This window comes from Nymphalis io, chromosome 10 (genome assembly GCF_905147045.1).
Source record: "Nymphalis io chromosome 10, ilAglIoxx1.1, whole genome shotgun sequence".
In the NCBI taxonomy this organism is placed as follows: domain Eukaryota; kingdom Metazoa; phylum Arthropoda; class Insecta; order Lepidoptera; family Nymphalidae; genus Nymphalis; species Nymphalis io.
In genome coordinates this window covers 1,758,436-1,778,631 of record NC_065897.1, presented here as the reverse complement: position 1 = coordinate 1,778,631, position 20,196 = coordinate 1,758,436, and the positions used below count along the sequence as shown (strand labels likewise).

Here is a 20,196-nt window from a genome sequence, read left to right as displayed (position 1 = left end):
TTGGAATTTAAAAAAAATGCGATTATAGTCTACGTAGTACGTGTCTATCAAATGTCCTTTGAAACTGATCAGCCGTTTGTACACGATGATAAAAAAATAGTAACATACTCTAAATACAAGTATATTTTTACAACAAGTACTTGTACAAAATAATCTAATATTTTACGTTATCCAAGTGACCTTCAGAAGACATCTGTTATGCTCGTAGTCGAGTTTCAGTTGACTTTATTACGTGTGCCAAATAAAATAAAAGAAAAAAATGGTTTTCATGTGTCACGTGACCGCGTTTGAAATGAACACTTTTTTTGTATTTTTTTAGGCCTAAGTAGGTGGTATTGCCCATATACTCGCCCTGTAAGGATGATAAACCACTTCTTACGCTGTTAATACTAAGCTAACATTAATATTAATCTTATACAATTACATGCATTTCAAATCGAAATACTCACTTTTATAATCCGATGGGACGGTAGATCCGACTCGACCGGAAATAATGCAGGCATTCAAATAATTCCGACTTGATTTTACGTGTTTTAAGAGGCATGATGTAAAACTACCAAGCTTCAGGCTTTGGACAGAAAATCCTATAATTTTTTATGGTTCTGAATTTAAGCTTAGCGATTTAAGATCTGCGGTCTTATATAGTCTAGACCAAAGAGTGTGTTAAGGGAAGTGAAGAGAAGTTGCTGGTAGAATAATCGTTGAGCATTTATTATATAGTTTTAATTATAATCTACTGTAATTTAGTGGAATAAAAACATGGCTACCTCTCTATTAAAATTATTCGAGTTAACACCTACGAAATCAAAAATCGATGTTAAAAAATCGTTTGAAGGCTGTATTAATAAAACTAGGTAACAAACAGTTGGCAAGCGTTTTTTCCAAATGCTAATATCGAAACAGTACACAACACAGAACTGTGACGCATACGTTTATTCAACACCAATACTTGTGACATTCGTTTTCGTTACATATTTAACTCTAACACAATTGTAATAAGAACTAAAATTGGATATTCATGTGAAAAACGGTTTATGGTTTTTCATAATATGTTAACGAATGAATAGAGCGTTTCAAAGAGCACCGTTTTTAGTTTAAGTGAAAAAAGCTTGAAAAAACAAAGTCAGTTTTCTGCTCGATAGCACGAATATTATCCTCTCTCGACGATATTACGTGAGAAACGGTGTCAACATTTAATATAAAATAAAATATAAATTATCAAATCAAATGTAATTTTGTATGTTTGCTCCACTTCTTATATATAAAAAAGGTAAGGTGTTTTAGGCGCTGTAAGAAATTAATAAATATTCCTTGCATCGCCTATGTGCCTCCAACCTTGGGAACTAACTAACTAACTTGTTATGTCCCTTGTGTATCTAGTCACAATGGCTCATTCAGTCTTTAAACCGGATCACAACAATACTGTTTGGCGGTAGAAACTAAAGAGCAAAAAAGAAACTTTATTTTCGAAAAACTCGGTATTTATATATAATTTAAATTTTTTACATCGTAATGTAGATTGTTTTAAATTTTGATTAACTTTCAATGACAATAAGCTCTTAGCAATCGTGTTCGATTTTTGAAATTTCACTCTAATCGCGTTTAAAGAATTTCACATCAATGAGAAAACGTAGGGCGTGATGAGTGATATCTATAGACGATAAATGGTTAGGTAAGAGGATCACTTTTACTGATAAAATTTTGATTGAACTTTGACAGATTGAAACAGAATTTATAACATCCGTATCTATTTCAAACAAGTCGCTAGAAATCTACGCTTTTAAACTCACAACAATAACTAGTATATATCAATAAATTAAATTTATAACATAATTATTTAAAAATTATTTCATTTAAGTCGAGATGGCCCAGTGGTACGAACGCGTGAATCTTAACCGATGAACGTGGGTTCAAACCCGGGCTAGCACCTCTGAATTTTCATGTGCTTAATTTCTGTTTATAATTCATCTCGTGCTTTTCGGTGAAGGAAAACATCGTGAGGAAACCTGCATGTGTCTAATTTAATCGAAATTCTGCCACGTGTGTATTCCACCAACCCGCATTGGAGCAGCGTAGTGGAATAAGCTCCAAACCTTCTCTTCAAATAGGGAGAGGAGGCCTTAGCCCAGCAGTGGGACATTTACAGGCTGTTACTTACTTTCTTATTTTATTTTATTTATTTGGTATTTATAAACCTTTTTTATATATAGGTGGATAAGCATATAGGCCACCTGATGGTAAGTGGTCACCAATGCGCATAGACAATGCCATTGTTAGAAATGTTAACTACCCTTACATTGCCAATGTGCCACCAACCTAGGGAATTAAGATGTTATTACAGGCACAAGGGACGCCTGTAATTACACTCGCTAACTCACCCTTCAAACCGGAACACAATAATTCCAAGTACGGCTGTTTTGCGGTAGAATATCTGATGAGTAGGTACCACTAGTAACCTACCCGGACGAGCTTGCACAAAGCCCTACCCACCACCAGTAAAATAATATTTACTGGTGGTAAATACTGGTGGTATTATATTAATTTGATCTTGTGATTAATTAAATAAGTTGACGTTAATTTATTGTGGTTTGTGGTGTAAGGTGCAATTATAGAATTGCAAATATATTCGTAAAATTATAAGCGGATTTAAACTTAATAATTAGGTTTCTTCTCGTGATGAAGCAAATCTTAAACGGTAATGTACATTTTAAATTGTTCGACAGATATTAAAAAGAAAAAAAGTCAATAGATGTACTAAGTGATAGTAATTGGATTCTCATTATGGTAATTTACAGTTTTTTTTTTCGCTTATTTAACTAGATTTAACCGTTTCGCTAAAAGCGGGAGGTTACATTATTCAATTGTCGAGGTAGTCGTGTTGGGCTCTCGAAGGATATAAATGATTATTACACTTTAGTCCCGGAACACCTGAGCGTCTAAAAGCTTTTTTGCAACTAAACCGATTACAAAGGTAATTTTATTCCTTTTATCTATAACTATAAATTAGAACTTTATTAAGATTATTGTTCTTAAATCAAACTAAGTTCTAAGGAAGAGAAAATATATTTTATTGTGTTTAGAAAAGGTAATTTTTTTAAACATATGTTATAAGGTGATTTGCTTTCAGTAATTAGGTCGCTTGTTTGTGTTTATCACATATAGATCTATAACATGGGGTTATTATTATTTCAGTTTATTATCGTTTCATTTCTTTTTTTGTTTTAAGGCACCGTCTATGGATTTGCCTTACTGTGACGTTTAACGATATTTAATTTTTTTTTTTACAAAATCACTATTAATATTACAAACCAATATTACACAGAGTACGTTCTTACCTATTTCCACAAGTATTTGAACACTAAACAAATATGAATAATTCCATGTTTAGCGACTCAATATGTATATAAAAATGTATTACGAAATAATAGTACAAAAAAATAAAAACAATTTTTAATTTATTTAAAATTCTTAATTTAAATTAGTCTTTCAGCAGACACGTTTGTTATGTAGTGGATAATGTTCTAAAGATTAAACCTCTATACTATTTTACCACTACGAAAAAATAAAAAAACTTTTACGGACAGTCATTCTAATATTTAATCATTGTGTAAAATTTGCACGTAAAAATTTCTTAAATTTATATTTTAATTTACAACTAACAAAATAAATACCTAAAATTTCAATAAGACGTCAGAATCCGAAAAGATCATTAGGGGCTACTAGTAACTAGCATTGAGTCACAAGATAATGACTGAGAGATGCTTGTCTCTATTGAGGCGTTTGAGAAGGGCGTTAATGAAGTAGTACATGAGTCCTTGAGTTATTATGATGCTTAATTGTCTCAGGCTTGCGTTCGAACACAAGCACTTCTGAGATATAAGCATGCTACTAATAGGGCATGCTATTAATAGGGCATAATATGGTATTGAATCAATCGGTTGTCAACATTTGATGGCTAAGTACTGTGTTTTTACAGAATAGCACTAAATATTTATGTTTTATGCATTTCTTTCTATAAACGCTTATACTCGACATAGTTTAGAAAAAGTATGCTTATTAATATTCCATCTTGGTTGAAGGACTCCACTCTTCTTAAGGAGAAAGCTTTGAAGGTTAATCCACCATGCTTCTCAATTACGGATTAGTGGAATTATACGCTTTAGACTTTAAATCGTGACGTACAGATTTCTTTATAGCACTTTATTATACACGATTTAAATTGTAAGCTTAAATTATATAAAAAGCAAGCAACTACATATGACGGAAGCTTGTGAAACGTTACAAGAAAAAACGCTGCAAGCTATTATGACAAAGTTAAAAATAGTTTTACAATAAAAATCTTGAAATAATATTTTTAAGTAAATAGATCTTAACGTACCTACTGTATGTCGAGTACTGTACGAGTTTGTCTTCATGTTCTCATTAACATATCACACCTGAAATGAATGATAAAGTACAAATTATTCAATTGTATTTAATTATCTATATCACTTGATTGTCGGAAAAAATGTATCTACTGAATTTCTTGCCAGTGCTTCTCGGTAGAATCTACTTTTCGAATCGTTGAGAGTTTTAAATTTAGTTAAATCTTGTAAAATGACTTGAATAAAGTATATTCTGATTTGATTTGAATATACAATTTCTGCTGTAACATTTATATATTTGCTAAAATGCTCAGATGTTGTTTCTTAGGTGTTGGCATTGAAAGGTGTTATCAAACGTTAAATTGGATTCGATTTCATTTGTACGTTCAGCTTTCTCGTTCTGGGTCTAGATGACATTAGTATTTATTATGAAGCGTTTGTTTGTTGACATAATATACATTTATTAATAAAATATTTAAGATATTAATTGTTAAATTAACATGAACAGGAAGTATTCATTTGCGCGTGCAATAATAATAATAATAATTAAGAAAACTTGAAAAAGTCATCCTCTAAATGTAATTTTGGTTTTCATTTTTGACCCTCTGTTAGTTAGTATACATTATGTTTACTAATTGTTCTAATATAATGCTATATTTATAATGCTACCAAAAAAATTTACATCAGTTTTTACTGAAATTTAATTCAAATATTTCATAACCATTGTAGAGAATAAAAGCAATTATTATTCTTTTATGTTATATAGCTGTACTAAAGTAAATGGGGTCTAGAGTAATATCAGATTAAAGTTTGTTCTAATGGGATTCAGATAGAGCACCGTTTCGGCTCGACAGCACAAACAAGTTAATATTTCACATGTTTTATCCGAACTCAAGTTTTAAGTCTAATGCGACTTACGTGAAATTATGGGAGGTGGCCACTTTGTAACTTAGGGTAACAACAATATCATGTTTAACTTAACTAATAAAGAAACTTTTAACTCACTATTATGGGCAAGTTTTGATAAGATGAACACGTGTGTTGTGCGAAGGCGCATGTGTTGGTGCCGTACGCATGCGTGCGGCGTTCGTGACGTCACAAATCCGTCGGACACGTCGTGTCCGCCGTCAGTCGTGCCTCAACCGGCCGCGCACCCGCCCGCACACCCGCGCGCCGCCGCGTACGCCACATCGCGTAAACAATAATAAAAACACGCCACAATGTACCCTCGCCACTTATGATAAACCGGCCGCGTGGTAACGACATTTTGGTGTATTTAGTTCGCATTTTGATGTATTAATTTTAATCGTGGATAGTGTTTGTGTAACACCAGTTAATAATCGTGTCTTTTTAGTGCCATTTTTTCTACAACATAGTTTTAGATACGATATCTTGCCAGTACAAAGTTTAATATTCCATTGCCTTCTCGCCTCTAAATAGTTGATAGGAAAGCTTCGTGTAAAGAGTTAGGCGCGCTAGTTAGATTTTTAGAATACATAAGTGTATATTTCGAACGATAGTTTTATAAAAACATTACCGATGTCTTTGCTTTGTGGAGGTGAGTGTCCCCGTAAAATTTCACCTTGCCGTGAGAACTACGCCAGCGTTAGAACAATTTTCCCGCAATTCGTCCATATTATACCTATGATTTTTACTTGTGTCATTAGCCTCTTGAAAATTATAATATTAATTTAACTACCGTCGAATAATTCGTTAGGAACATGCATAATAATGGCGCCTAAGCCTTAAATGCCATGTCATATTTTAGGTTGACATCATCATTTATACTCGGTCGGCATAAATTCAACAAAATTTAATGATAAGCGTGATATATCGAACAGATTAGAGGAAACGATTGAAAGGTTGAATTGAAATACGACAGTCAAATGATTTGCATTTTTCTAAGAATGAAAATAAAACTAAAGAAAATTTTAAATAATTTGTAAAAGAATATGTCGTTAATTTATTCGCGTAAACAAGTGTAATAAAAATATTATTATTAACGACTTTTAAAATGTCACACGTAAGAAATATAACGATCGTGTATGGTATAAAAAGGGCTTTACAGACTTGAAAATTACACTGAAATATTATACACGCGTGACATTTAAAATTAATTGAATTTATAGTTTTTTAAAATTACTTTGAAAAGATTTTAAATGACAAATAAATATTTTTATATAATTTTCTATTCGTGACTTCAATAATGAGTAATAAGTGGTACAGTTTCTTTTTTAATTAAACGATTTTGTTGCTTTTTTTTTAAATAGACAATTGTTATAACATATTATACTAATAAAGAAGCGAAACTACAGGTATTGCGTACTTAGGATGAACTTATGACCTTTAGATTACAATGTAAAAAAAAGTCGTATTCATACGTTTACAAAGAGCATTGTGTAAGAGTTTTAACAACCTTCTCGAATTTATCTTTATTATTAACCAATTGGAAATGAAGTAGTCGAATTTTATTTACGTTTCGTCTGTAGTATACTCGTTCCAGTAATTAGAGGTACACATGTTAAAATAACAATAAACAGTGAACAGTGATCGTATGTTTAATCAAAAAAGTTAAATGAATTTCAATTTTTATTTACTTGCTTTGTTAAAAAAAAGTCATCACTTTTTTTGAAATATGTCATTGAAATTGTTAATAATTATGAACGTGTTTATAATTACATAATGACCAATGTTATTTAAATTTGAAAACAAATAAAAGTACGTCCAACGATAAGTGAGTAACGCGACATTATCGTCAAGGAAATGCAATGATTTCTGGTGTATATTCATTAAAAAGTGTCTTTATATCATTTCTATTGTCCTGTCAGAAGTATTGACATAAAATCTTTACATAAAATAAATTGCAAAAAATAATTTAGAAATTAACAGTCACTTTTCAATTAAAGGCGGAGAAAATTCATACAAACGGCAATGATGTTCTGTAAGAAATCACCCCATATATCACTCGTGAAATGTTGAAATCCGAGTTGTGGTTCTTCATCCTTTTAATGTTATAATCATTATCGTCAATGCATATCACTTTCTGATATTTCTTAATCATGCTCTGCGGTATTTTGAGTTTATTCTTTCAGAACTAAAGATACGAAAATCATAGATTTTTTTGTAAATAAGAACAAATTTTTGTGTAAAAATTCGTTTTATGAGACAGATTTAAAGAGACAGAAGTCGTGTTTTCTTGAGATCTCAACGTAAGCCTATGTTATTTCATTGGTATTTGTGAAATGGCTGATTTTTTAAGTCTCTATTTCATACTTTTTATTAATTAGGTACTCATCGATATTGAACTGTTCTCTGATCTTCCACTAGAATGCCTCTTGGGACTGCAATTTCCTCTTCGCTAACCAAAAATTAAATTAATCAAAATTTCATAGTAACCTATGAAATTAAATTTGAATGTGTTTAGTCAGAGCATAGACAAAAAACATAACTTATATATTTCAATATCACATAAAGAGTTTTTCTATTCAAACAATAATTTAATCAAAAAAATTTATGTAAAATGTGATAATTTGAAGAATATCTAAATCTTATATCAATCTATACTCAAATTATTGAATAATGTTTCTTAAATTTTGCTTGTATGTGAACTACGAGTTCACTGGCTTTTTCATTATGAAATATTATTTTAAATATTCGCATATGTTTGTATTTGAAATAAAATCTGAAGTACTATGATACGTCTTTCGAAGAAGCTCTTTTATGAGTTCAGCATTATAGTTCTTTAGTTTAACGAACTATTCAGTTTGATATGGATTTTATTTATAGTACATAATACGAAACTATAGTTCATATTACATACGATAACATACTCTAGGAATTAGCAAGAGCGCACGGTCTGTTTCATTTCAGAATAATAAAATTACATTAATTGTTAACGAAAGATGTAAAATACAATCATTAAGTTTATTTTACTAGGTCGCCTCAGGTCTGCGATGGGAGGATTTCTGTCCGATTTAGTGATATATTTTTGAAATTCATCGATAACTACGCGCATCAATATTGAATAAAGATTTTGACTTTGACCCCTTTTTCTTTGTAAAACTAACGCTACTCTTATTATATACTTAATGCAATATATCTATGTCATGGTTGTCTCACTAAAGATACGCCGGTGTTATTGTAGCTTAAGAAAGAGTACCACGCAGATGCTTCCGCTTCGTTCAGTTCTCAGGTGTGTCCAATCTCTATAAACGTAATTATGTATAAAGAAAAAACTAAAAAATAAATTGCTTCTTAATAAAACTGACTGTACGTCAGCTATATCAGAATACAGTAAGACTTAATTAAAATTAAATACTACAAGTAATTCACCATTAAAGGACTAAAGGCTCCTCACGCTTACGTTTGCTTAAATTACTATGAAACTATAAATATCGTGCAAAGTGAGTTTTGAATGCAACGAATGAGTATGCATTTCATATGTCATAGAGGTTTATTAAAGGTTATATTGTATATGTCAACTATTTTCTCGATTATTGACATTTATGTATTTTTGAAATCTGTGATAATTATAACGGACATTGGAAAACAATTATCTAACCGTACTCTGTTTTTACAAAGATTCTGTTTTCAATCAATTGATTGATTGATTGAAAATTGATTGATTGTCCGTTATAATTTATTTATTTTACAAAGATTCTGTTTTAATTTTGTGGAAATATTTGAATATTAATTGAAAAAAGTGAATTTTATTTTTAATATTGGTTTAAAAACAGATTCAGTACAAAGATAAACGTAGCTACAGCCAATAATACTATCACAATGTCTCATTATTCTAATCAAATTAATGAAATAATTCATACGTGTAATTTATAATTTTATTCACCGTAGTTATTAGTTATTTAACTATTTACTTAGATATATAAGATTATAATATTTATTTATTGAATTAGAAAATGGTTAATCCTTATTAATTAATAGCTTTTCAGCACATAAGCGTGATCTATTTAACTTAAACAATACATTTAAGATTGAGAGAGAACTGTCAATACAACCTACATATGAGCTTCTAATAACGAACAACAATTAGTGTTGATATGTCGTAGTGTGAATGTGAGTGTTCTTGTGTAATGACACAACAAATGAGGTTATACTGTCGACGGCTCAATACACAGTACAAGATGATTACAATGTGAATGTAGCCAGCGACTATCTATATATATTTAGACTAGTTTACTGGTGGTAGGGCTTTGTGCAAGCTCGTCTGGGTAGGTAGCACCCATTACCTATTCTACCGCAAAACAGCACTTTGTCATTGTTGTGTTCCGGTTTGAAAGGTGAGTGAACCAGTGGTAATCACAGGCACAAGGGACATAACATTTTAGTTCCCAAGGTTGGTGGCTCATTGGCGACGTAAGCGATGGTTAACATTTCTTACAATGCCAATGTCTATGGGCGTTGGTGACCACTTACCATCAGGTGGCCCACATGCGAGCATGTCATCCGCCGAGCATGGCATCCGCCGTTCTATTCCATTAAAAAAAAGTTCATAAATTTCAATTAAATGGAACTAAGTCTACCAACTTCATTTTGATGACTATAACTGTTTTAAATAACAATTTTCAAATAAATTAAATTCTTAGTAAATCAATTATTCCTATTGTATTTTTACTACGGATACAGGAAAATGACATCTTAGTGCCCATGCTCTGTGGCGCATAGGCGACGTAAATAGTTACTATTTTTTACAGTGCTATTTACAGTCTATGGTCGAGTGACCCATTTATCAGTCTATTCTATATTTAAAAAAAATGATATTTGCTTCTATTACTAGAGTAATTAAAAACAGTTAAATTTAGATGTAAGATGTAAAAACAAGAAACGTTATTTCGAATATCGAAGCTAATTTAATAAACTACAGACGGTAGTGTTTCAGAATAAATAAATAAATATATATATATATATATATATATATATATATATATATATATATATATATACATATATACATATATGTATATATATATATATATGTATATATATATTATTTTAATAAATAATATATAATAAACGTATAGCTACTAGTTAAGAAAATATATATATAAATAATCTCAAAAATCAAAATACACTTAATTAAAGGGCCTAATAAGCACTTTTAATTTCACTATTTTATAAGGTCGAAATAAATGTAAACCTGGTTTCGAATGTAGATTCCCCCGATTAGCATAGTTACCCTTTTTCGTTAATTAAACTACAAACGCTAATTATAATATACAATTAAATTTATATATACGGTATGAAAATCAGCAATTACTAATTAAAAACTCTATCGTTCATACAATCAGGAGAATAATATTGTTGAATGTTTTAAAAAAAATAACATTTATTATGTTACAATAAAGAACTGTACATCATACAAGTTGTATGTATATATGTGTGTAGTATAGAAGTTCGTAGCCGCGCACGCAAGTTCAAGTAAGCGCGCAATTGTGAGACATTACGTATTGGCTTACGTTGCCGCTGAGTATAATAGCGGTTACACATTAAGCGCCTCTATTCGCTTTAATACTCTTGAGGACTAGTAGTTGAGTTTTGTTACTTCAATCTATACAATTCTGTTAAATGATTATCATGATATCACTAAAAATCCTCAGCGCTTTGTTTTACTAAGTTCAGATCTATTGATTGTTATATAAAATTCCATAAAAAATTTAAGTATATTGTTATTAATAATAATTAAATTCATAATTCAAATAAATACAGCAATATACGAGTTCTTACAAAGATTATTTTGCATAAACAATAGCGATAAAGGGAATGAGAATAAATATAATTCTCTCAGAGCATTTTGTCTAAGACCTTTACGTCACCTTAGATTTTTATATTTAAATCGCGACCGAATATTTTGTCTGCTATGCAATACTTCAAACACCGAGGTGACCTCGTTACTATGAATGTTTTCTTTGAAGAAATTAACAAAATAATATATCTTATGTTTAAATATCGTGTCTTCTGTTCATTAAAATTTACCGGACATCGTTATATATATTTTATTATGAAATACGACTAGTTTTAGCTTTCAGTTCGATCTTTGATCTTTAGTAAAGTCAGCAAACTTTTATTTTTATTGTTACATTTTTTTTTCTTTCCTTGGTTTCATGTATCAGAAATATCAGATCGGAAAATAGGGAATCGTTTAAAGGAAGTAGAGAGAACTTTGCCCAGCAATGGGACACAACAGGCTGATAATAATAATAATTTTATTCCTGTTAGAATTTTAGCTGTAATAATATAAGGTAAACTGAAAGAAATGTTGAAATTACATATACATTCTTTCGACACTCGACTTTTTGAAATAGTGTTATATTGCTTCAATAAGAATAGCTACGAAGCTTAGAAAATTCTAGAATTCGCGAAAGCTTAAAGTATCTGTTGTTATTCATTCAAAAATCCAAAACTATTAAATACAAAACTTATATTTTTGTTATCATTTCATTATCGTAGTTTTAAATAAATTACAACATGTATTTCGAATTAAACTAAATGTTCTAGTTCGTTGAATAAAATTTAAATCGAGTAGATCAAGAAACTCATATCTCATTTTGTCGTAAAAACAACTCGACCATATAATTTTCAGAAAAACTAAACTGTTAATTTATTTGATCGTGATGAACGATGTTTAAAATATACAGATGTCCGCATTGTCCGCGTTGCCGTGATGATAATCTTTGACGATATTTATTTTATTTATAACAAGATTTTTCGCCTGTGTTCGTGGAATTTAGCGAGGATAATATATTCTCGAGAAATATTTTATTTTTCGATTTATATAGTATTTTATCTTAAAAGTTTTTCGTCGCCTATCATTATAAATATGTTTGCTGAATGCTCTACGTTTGGTTCTAATATAATGTCCTCCAGACCAACTACGCAGGACATATTATGGTGCACCAGTGTGTGCGCAAACAGGCACATTCTCTATTCTCTAACTCTCATAATCCGATGGGATGGCAATACCATATCTATCCCATCATATTATTAATATATATATATAACTATCCTAATAAGTTGTTCTGCGTAAGACCAAGAAAGAGAAAAAATAGTTTTTCGATTAAAGAATGTGAGGAGCCAGGACGTGTAGCTATTTTATAATTAATATCTTAAAAATATCTGTCCAACTTTCCAACTTTTTTTTGTTAAACAATACGTATATAACACTTATATATTTACAAATAATCCGATTCTTATTTTTCGTTGATATTAAGAAGTTATCGGCTCGAAACTCATCGCAGAGAGTGTTATGCGACAATGACTATAATATTTATAACATTTAAATATAAGATAAGCAAAGCAAAATTGCATACTACCGTGACTGATTTCATTCTTGTTTTAGATTCTTGTATTCTTATTTTAGATATCTTTATTTAGATAAATACATAGTGCGAATATTAATTAAACTGCCGTTTGAATTAAAACGTGCGCAATATTGGTAACAGTAAGGAATAACTTAAAATCTCACTGACATTGCTAAGATTCTATAAAAAATCTTTCGTTTCTAAGTCGCTTAAAGTATAAATATTGAAAAACACAAATAGAAAAGGCATTATATTCTATAATATAGATAATATTTAAAAATGAGTAAGTCTTAGTATTCATTTAACAGTTTTAATTAAAGTGAACAGAGCTGGTTCAGTGGTCAGAACATGTGAATCTTAATTAATGATTGCGGGTTCAAACCCAACAAGCACCACTAAAATTTCATGTGCTTAACTTGTGCTTATGATTCACCTTGTGCTGTGCATGTGTCTTTAAAATTCTGCTACACGTCACATATCCAACAAATCGCATTGAAGCAGCGGAATATCCAACCTTTTCCTTAATGGGAGAATTTAGCAATTTTTTTAATTTAGTCCAGTATTATAAATTACAGAGTTTTACTGTTTTGAATTCAAAAGTATTTGTTGATTATTATACAGGATAAAAAAAATTTATATATATGTAGGAAAAAACGAGAAAAAATAGATATTGCACTAGTATATAAAAAAATCGGACCTGACCAAAATCAACCAGGAGAATGACGTCATTTTTATATATTTTTTGACAAAAAAACTCTATTTATTGGACTTCTTCAGGATTCTCATCCTGGACCTCAAGAGCTGCAGCTATTTAGGATAGCTACTCCACCAATGAGGCAGTCAAAAGTCGAGTCAAGACTTCATTTAAAGTTCTTTGTTAGGTTTTTGACCTACTTATGAAGCGATTTTACAAATGCTTGTTCCATTATTTTTTATGTGAATTTAGTTTGTAGACCGTTTACGATATGTTATCAGTTTATAAAATGTATTTTTATTTGAAGAAAAATAATCAATAAAATATGCCATAAGAAACAACGAAAATACTATGTCTATATCTACGAGCGACAATGTTTCTGAACGTATTTATTTTCTTCACAAACATGAAGCAATATTTGTCAGTTACGAGAAAATTCAAACATAGAACTAAAATGACAAGTTACAAAAAATTAGGCGACAAAGCGGTTATGCAGTCTCACAATTGAGTTAAGAAAGACGTGAAATTGCACTAAAACTAGAATATAAGTCTTTTGTGAAATTCTTGGCAGAACTACCACTTTTTCCGGACTATTAGTGCAGTTATCTTGTACGTTAAGGCGAGCCAACATGTTGAATCTAACTTACGCATATTTCATTGTTCATAAGTATTGAACAAAATTTTAAATTGAATTTAATATTATTAGTTATTCCAATTGCCAAATTTTTAAATTATTTTCCTCTACAGAACTTGGTTTCATTTTTTTTATTTGAATGTATTTTTTAGAATGTAAAATACGTACAAGAATCGGCTGTTTTTGTTTGATCGTGAGTTTTTTAATCTGTTAAAAGTCAATGATGATGTCAATAAATTATTATAATTCTCATTTATATACATTCATAACTGTGTTTATAGTATGTAGGTCTATAATATAGTAAGTTTGCGGGAAAATTGTTTTGTTTGGATTAGGGATTTAGGATGTGTTATTGTTATATGAATACCACTTTATGAAAAAATAGTTTTTGCGGCAATTTTTTATAGACATACTAACCTCTATGTAAGATATATACAGTGATAAAAAGCTTTTTTTTCATAAAATCAATGTTTATTCAAAAATGTTGTTATATCAAAGTGCTTAAATACTGGTAGCATTGTCTCAGGTCAAGTTCACGCGTTGGTTGGGATGGCTGCCAGTTTCTGGATCCCCCGTTGAATCGATAAGTAGTTTCAAATTTTTTTCTATATAAAGATCAGTATACAAGTGATCACGGCTTAAGTGTAAATATTGATTATTATAATCGCTGGTTCTCACGGTAAGCTTTTCTTTTGTTGTTATAGAACAGAAGTAATAACTCTGGATTTAAAGCGACTCCTCTCTGTTTTCCAGAACCGGGCGGCACCCTTATGTCAGAGCCGCTTTTGAGTTTATATAAATCACCCATGTCAGGTATTGTATAATGATTCTTATTTATTGTATTAAGATGTATTATATGATATTAATATTGTGTACTGAAATATTTTTAAAAGCCGCTGAATGGTAACAACAATAATAATAATAATATAATAATAATATCCTGGGACATTTTTCACACACGGCCATCTGATCCCAAATTAAGCTTGTATAAAGCTTGTGCTATGGAAACCAGACAACTGATATACTACATATACTACTTTTCTTTTTGTAAATACATACTTATATAGATAATTACACCCAGACTCAGGACAAACAGACATGTTCATGCACACAAATGTCTGTCCTGGGTGGGAATCGAACCCACAACCTTCGGCGTGAAAGGCAAGTGTTCTACCAACCACGCCAACCGGCTCGTCGATCAACGGCATTATTGATACGACTATTGAATCAAAATGAAAACTCGTATGATCTTGACATTTCTTTTCTAATAATAATAATGTTTTATTTTCCAGATTTATAATTCCATAATGATACATAATAAAAAACTAAAATAAAATCACAGATGAAACTAATAAATTAAACGAAAAAAAAATACAATGTTAACAGAATTCGAAATAAATAAATTAATTAGAGTAAAATAAATTAAATTAAACACAAATCAAAATATATAATATAATAACTTTACTGTTTATTGGAAGGACAACTTATATTTTGTGAACTTAAAAAAAAACCATGGCTGCTATTATCAAATCACGGCAGTATATTATCAAATATACCAATGATTTTTCGTGTTAGCTGTATTTTATGTATTACAATGGTTCATTCATTACTATTTTCTTATTATTAGTCCACCACGGACTCGCCCTGTCATTATTCTCTAACCGGTTGTAGAATTCTATCGTGACATGCCAGGTCTTAATATGATGGGGTTGGGGTTATTAGAGGACAAGGTAATTCATGTATTTCAAAATTAATTAATTTAATTTCAGCCATTAAAGGAAATTACATTAAATAAGGATGTCTAATGTTAGGACAGTTACAAAAACAATCTACATTTAAAAAAAATGTATTTATATATATTATTAAGTAGAAAAGTAAATTAACCTACATTTTCCATTACGTAATTTCGAGATGGCCCAGTGGTAAGAACGCTTGAATCTTAACCGATGATCGTGGGTTCAATCCTGGGCAAGAACCACTGAATTTTCATGTGCTTAATTTGTGATTATTATTCATTCGTGAGAAAACCTGCATGTGTCTAATTTCACTGAAATTCTGACACATGTGTATTCCACCAACCCGAATTGGAGCAGCGTGGTGGAATAAGCTCCAAACCTTCTCCTTAAAAAGAAGAGAGGAGGCCTTTAGCCCAGCAGTGGGAAATTCACAGGCTGTTACGGTTCCATTATGTAAGTAAATGTTGTATTATAATTTTTGTAACATTTAACCTCGCCAAAACTGTGCCAATGCGGAGCATTGATATCATATCAAAAGAGGGATTTAGAAATAATCTTTTGGATTTATAAACATAATTAAAAACATGCATTTAATGGAAGAGGAGCGTGACATGTTTATGGATACATATAATCCTTAGACTAAATATATTATCAGAAATGGCGTGGGTGCATGAGTGGATAGGTTAAGTAAGCCCCCAGAACCCCCAAACACGCGATTGAAAATGCGGGTTTTTCTATTTAAATAAAAGTAAATGATTAAACTAGAATAAGTCTAGATTAGCTCCGAACCTCCTTAAGAGGGGGAATTGACATTATATTACAATTATGTAGTATAATATTAGTTGTGATTAAGTAATGTGTCGTATGTCATTGCTATATATTTTTATTCTGAGTATGTATTCGTAACTCATTTCCTTAACGATGCGAGAGGCGACGTTTTTGGTACCCAATTTTATGTTACTTTTTATGGCTCAGGTCGAATGGTTTTTCGGTTCGACGGGTTTAATTCACTCGTCGATATTTTTCGGTATGTGAATTTTGAATTCATTTTTACATGTAACTTTTTCTGAATTGATTTCATGCTGACTTAATATATATAAAAGACCGAAAATAATGAACGAGGGAAGAGATATTTAATGTTAAATTTTGCGAGGATAGATTGTTATTTGGAATGGGAAGAAGCAGTTTTTGCAATTACGCTTAAAAACATGTCACATGTCTTTATTATATACTTGGTTAAGTTGAAGAAAATTATTTTTCTATCAGTTGCGAAGGGTTTTATGTAAATTCGTTCTGAATTCAAGTACAATCGTTTTGTGATAAGTGAATCGATTTTTGAGATAGTCTAAACTATAAGAAGTTAAGCTTTAGTTTTTTATAACCATGAATATTTTACATTGGTATTTTTAAATAAAACTCTTGTATTAAGTGTTTTTTTATACAATAGACAGGCGGAAGAGCATATGGGCCACCTGATGGTAAGTAGTCACCAACGCCCGTAGACATTGGCATTGTAAGAAATGTTAACCATCCCTTACATCGCCAATGCGCCACCAACCTTGGGAACTAGGATGTTATGTCCCTTGTGACTGTAATTACACTGGCTCACTCATACTTCAAACCGGAACACAACAATACTAAGTACTGCTGTTTCGCGGTAGTATATCTGATAAGTGGGTGGTACTTACCCAGATGGCCTTGCACAAAGCTCTGCCGCCAGGCATAGTATACATTTCTACGCGTATTTACGTCATAATCCTTTTTACTTTGAGTACTGTTTACGGTCCGCAGTCCGTTTTAGAGTCTTTCTTATAGTCGTATATTTCGATAATTATAATTTATCGATGGATACGTTGATATAATATAATATTTAGAGAGCATAATGTATAAATATCGTTAGATACCATTCAACTATTATGGATTGCATATTGACTATGAGATTTAAAATTAATGGTTTTTAGCGATTAAAAATTTATAATAAAAAAGTTTGTTTTTATTTTAATCAAAATGCTGGATGTACACCAGTGAGGAAGGGTGATCCTTAATCATACTAGTCTTATGGTTGTACATGAGATAAGCTCACATATATATATATATATACTTGCATATGTATATTGCACTTGTATATGCATATATATATATATATAAGTATGTATGATACTAGTACGCATATACTACTTTAAGTATAAAGATTCTTGCTTTGAGAATAAATAATAAGTATAAATTGTATTGCCCGTGCAAATGGCCAAACATTACGACTTAGCGAAGGGTTTTTGTCTGTCTAGACGGGCAAAGTCTAGCGAATTACTGTTTTGATGAGATTTTTAACGATTACGTACTTAAGAGCTCAGATATCGTATCTTTGAATATCGTCATTATAAAAAAAAAAAAAGATAAATACTTTGCATTTAATGTATTCACAACTTATACATAGTTACAAATTCCGAGTTGAGGGAATAAAATGTTCCAATTCATTTGGTGGTAGAACTTTATGCACGCCAGCTTGAGTAGTTTCCACGCACTTACACATTCCACCGCTAGCCAGTAATACTTAGTATCGTTGCGTTCCGGTTTGAAAGAAGAGTAAGCTAGTAAACTATTTGCAGACACAAGAGGCATCTTAGTTACAAAGGTCATCAGATTTTCTTTTGGATTTAGATTGCGTACCTATATATAATACCTCCTCGGTAGTTTGGATCTTAAAGATACGCTACCGTGTCAGGTCATGATTTCTACGTTAATATGTTTAATATTATTTGTAGATAAATTTAATTATATTACGTAATATAAGTGATGCTATTGATATTTGACTCTTCTACATTTTAAACTTTAAGCTCAATACATTCAGAGTTTTTTTATAAGGTATCATTTGCATATTTTCAAGACCAAATTATGAAAATTCGATACATTATTAAAAAGTCCAGGAGATAGTATAACATTTATCAATAAATAAATCCAAAATATGTTCCGTAAATCAAAGGTGCTCGTCCAGATTTGAATCCGTGATCTTTAGTAGAGATACACGCATAATACAAGAATAAAACGCATAATACAACGTTTTATATCAATGGTAAAATGAATGAAATATGATAAAACTACTGAATTTTACTTAAACATTCACCGTGGAATAATCGACGTGTGAATTATCGAATAAAACGCAGTTGTTTTTAAGTTTATTTCTATCATTAAATTACTACCGACATCGCTTCCTGAAATAATACGCTGCCCAAGCGTTAAATTTTCATTGAAATCGGTTCAGTGATTCTCGTGCTTATTAACGCATTCGACGCTTTATCAAATAAAGATATTCCCAAATGACTCGACCGTTTAATGGAATGAAATATTTATTTAAAAAAACGGACCAAAAAGTCTGTGATAATTTTGGTATTGTTTAAATTTGGAGTATTACCGTGGAGTACCGGCTTAGAATAGTACTCCCCCAATCTCATCCCGTGGGTGTCGTAAGAGGCGACTGAGGGACGGGGAAAAGGGGGGATGGGCAGCAGCGTCCCCCCTCCCATAAACATCTTACCCCCTACTGCGCTCGCCAACACGCCTGCCCAGCGCGGCGAGTATGGGCAAACCCCTCCCTTAATGGCAGATGCGCCCAAAAAAAAGGCCCCCAGTTACCGGCAAGCCCGCTAGGCCCGACCAAGGTAGCGGTCGCGGTATCGGCAGGGCAGGGGGTGCTAAGAATCACCGGTTCACGGCAGGCTACCGTATAAAACGACTGAAAATGGCAACGTATAATGGACGCTCGATGAGGCTGGACCATCACCTCGCCGAATTAGAAGTAGAGTTAAGTCATATAAACTGGCATATACTGGGGTTATCTGAAGTCCGAAGACAGGGGGAGGACACGATAACTCTAGAGTCCGGTAACTTACTCTACTTCCGCGAAGGTGATAACCTCTCCCAGGGTGGTGTCGGTTTTCTTGTCAAAAAGGATCTCATTAGCAGCATTGTGGAAATCAGTAGTGTGTCGAATCGGGTAGCGTACCTTGTCCTAAAACTTTCCGACAGGTACTCCCTGAAGGTTGTACAGGTATATGCGCCAACTTCGACATACTCTGATGATGTGGTCGAAGCGATGTACGAGGACATCGCAAAGGCCCTCAACGACACCTCGAGGGCCCACTACAATGTTGTTATGGGAGACTTTAATGCTAAAGTGGGAGTACAAGATAGCGGTGAATCGAAAGTCGGACCTTACGGCTTGGGCTGCAGAAATCACAGGGGGCAAATGCTGGTAAACTTTCTCGAAGCGCAGGGGCTTTTTTTGATGAATTCTTTCTTTCAAAAGAAGCCCCAGAGGAGGTGGACCTGGCGAAGCCCCGATAACGTGACAAGGAACGAGATAGACTTTATCATTTCGAATAAAAGGCACATATTTAGAGATGTTTCAGTGATCAACAGGTTTAATACCGGAAGTGATCACCGCTTGGTTCGAGGC

The 20,196-nt window shown here is 31.7% G+C and overlaps 1 protein-coding gene across 1 annotated transcript in view; it reads left to right on the top strand.

Moving 5' to 3' along the window:
• The first annotated feature begins 5,786 nt into the window (after positions 1-5,786).
• LOC126771194 (CUGBP Elav-like family member 4) overlaps positions 5,787-20,196 on the top strand; it is a 544,666-nt gene continuing 530,256 nt past the window's right edge. The window contains exons 1-2 of the mRNA XM_050490949.1: positions 5,787-5,922; positions 14,740-14,820. Coding sequence (XP_050346906.1) covers positions 5,904-5,922; positions 14,740-14,820 — 100 coding nt within the window. The 5' untranslated portion in view covers positions 5,787-5,903. The remainder of the gene's footprint in view (positions 5,923-14,739; positions 14,821-20,196) is intronic.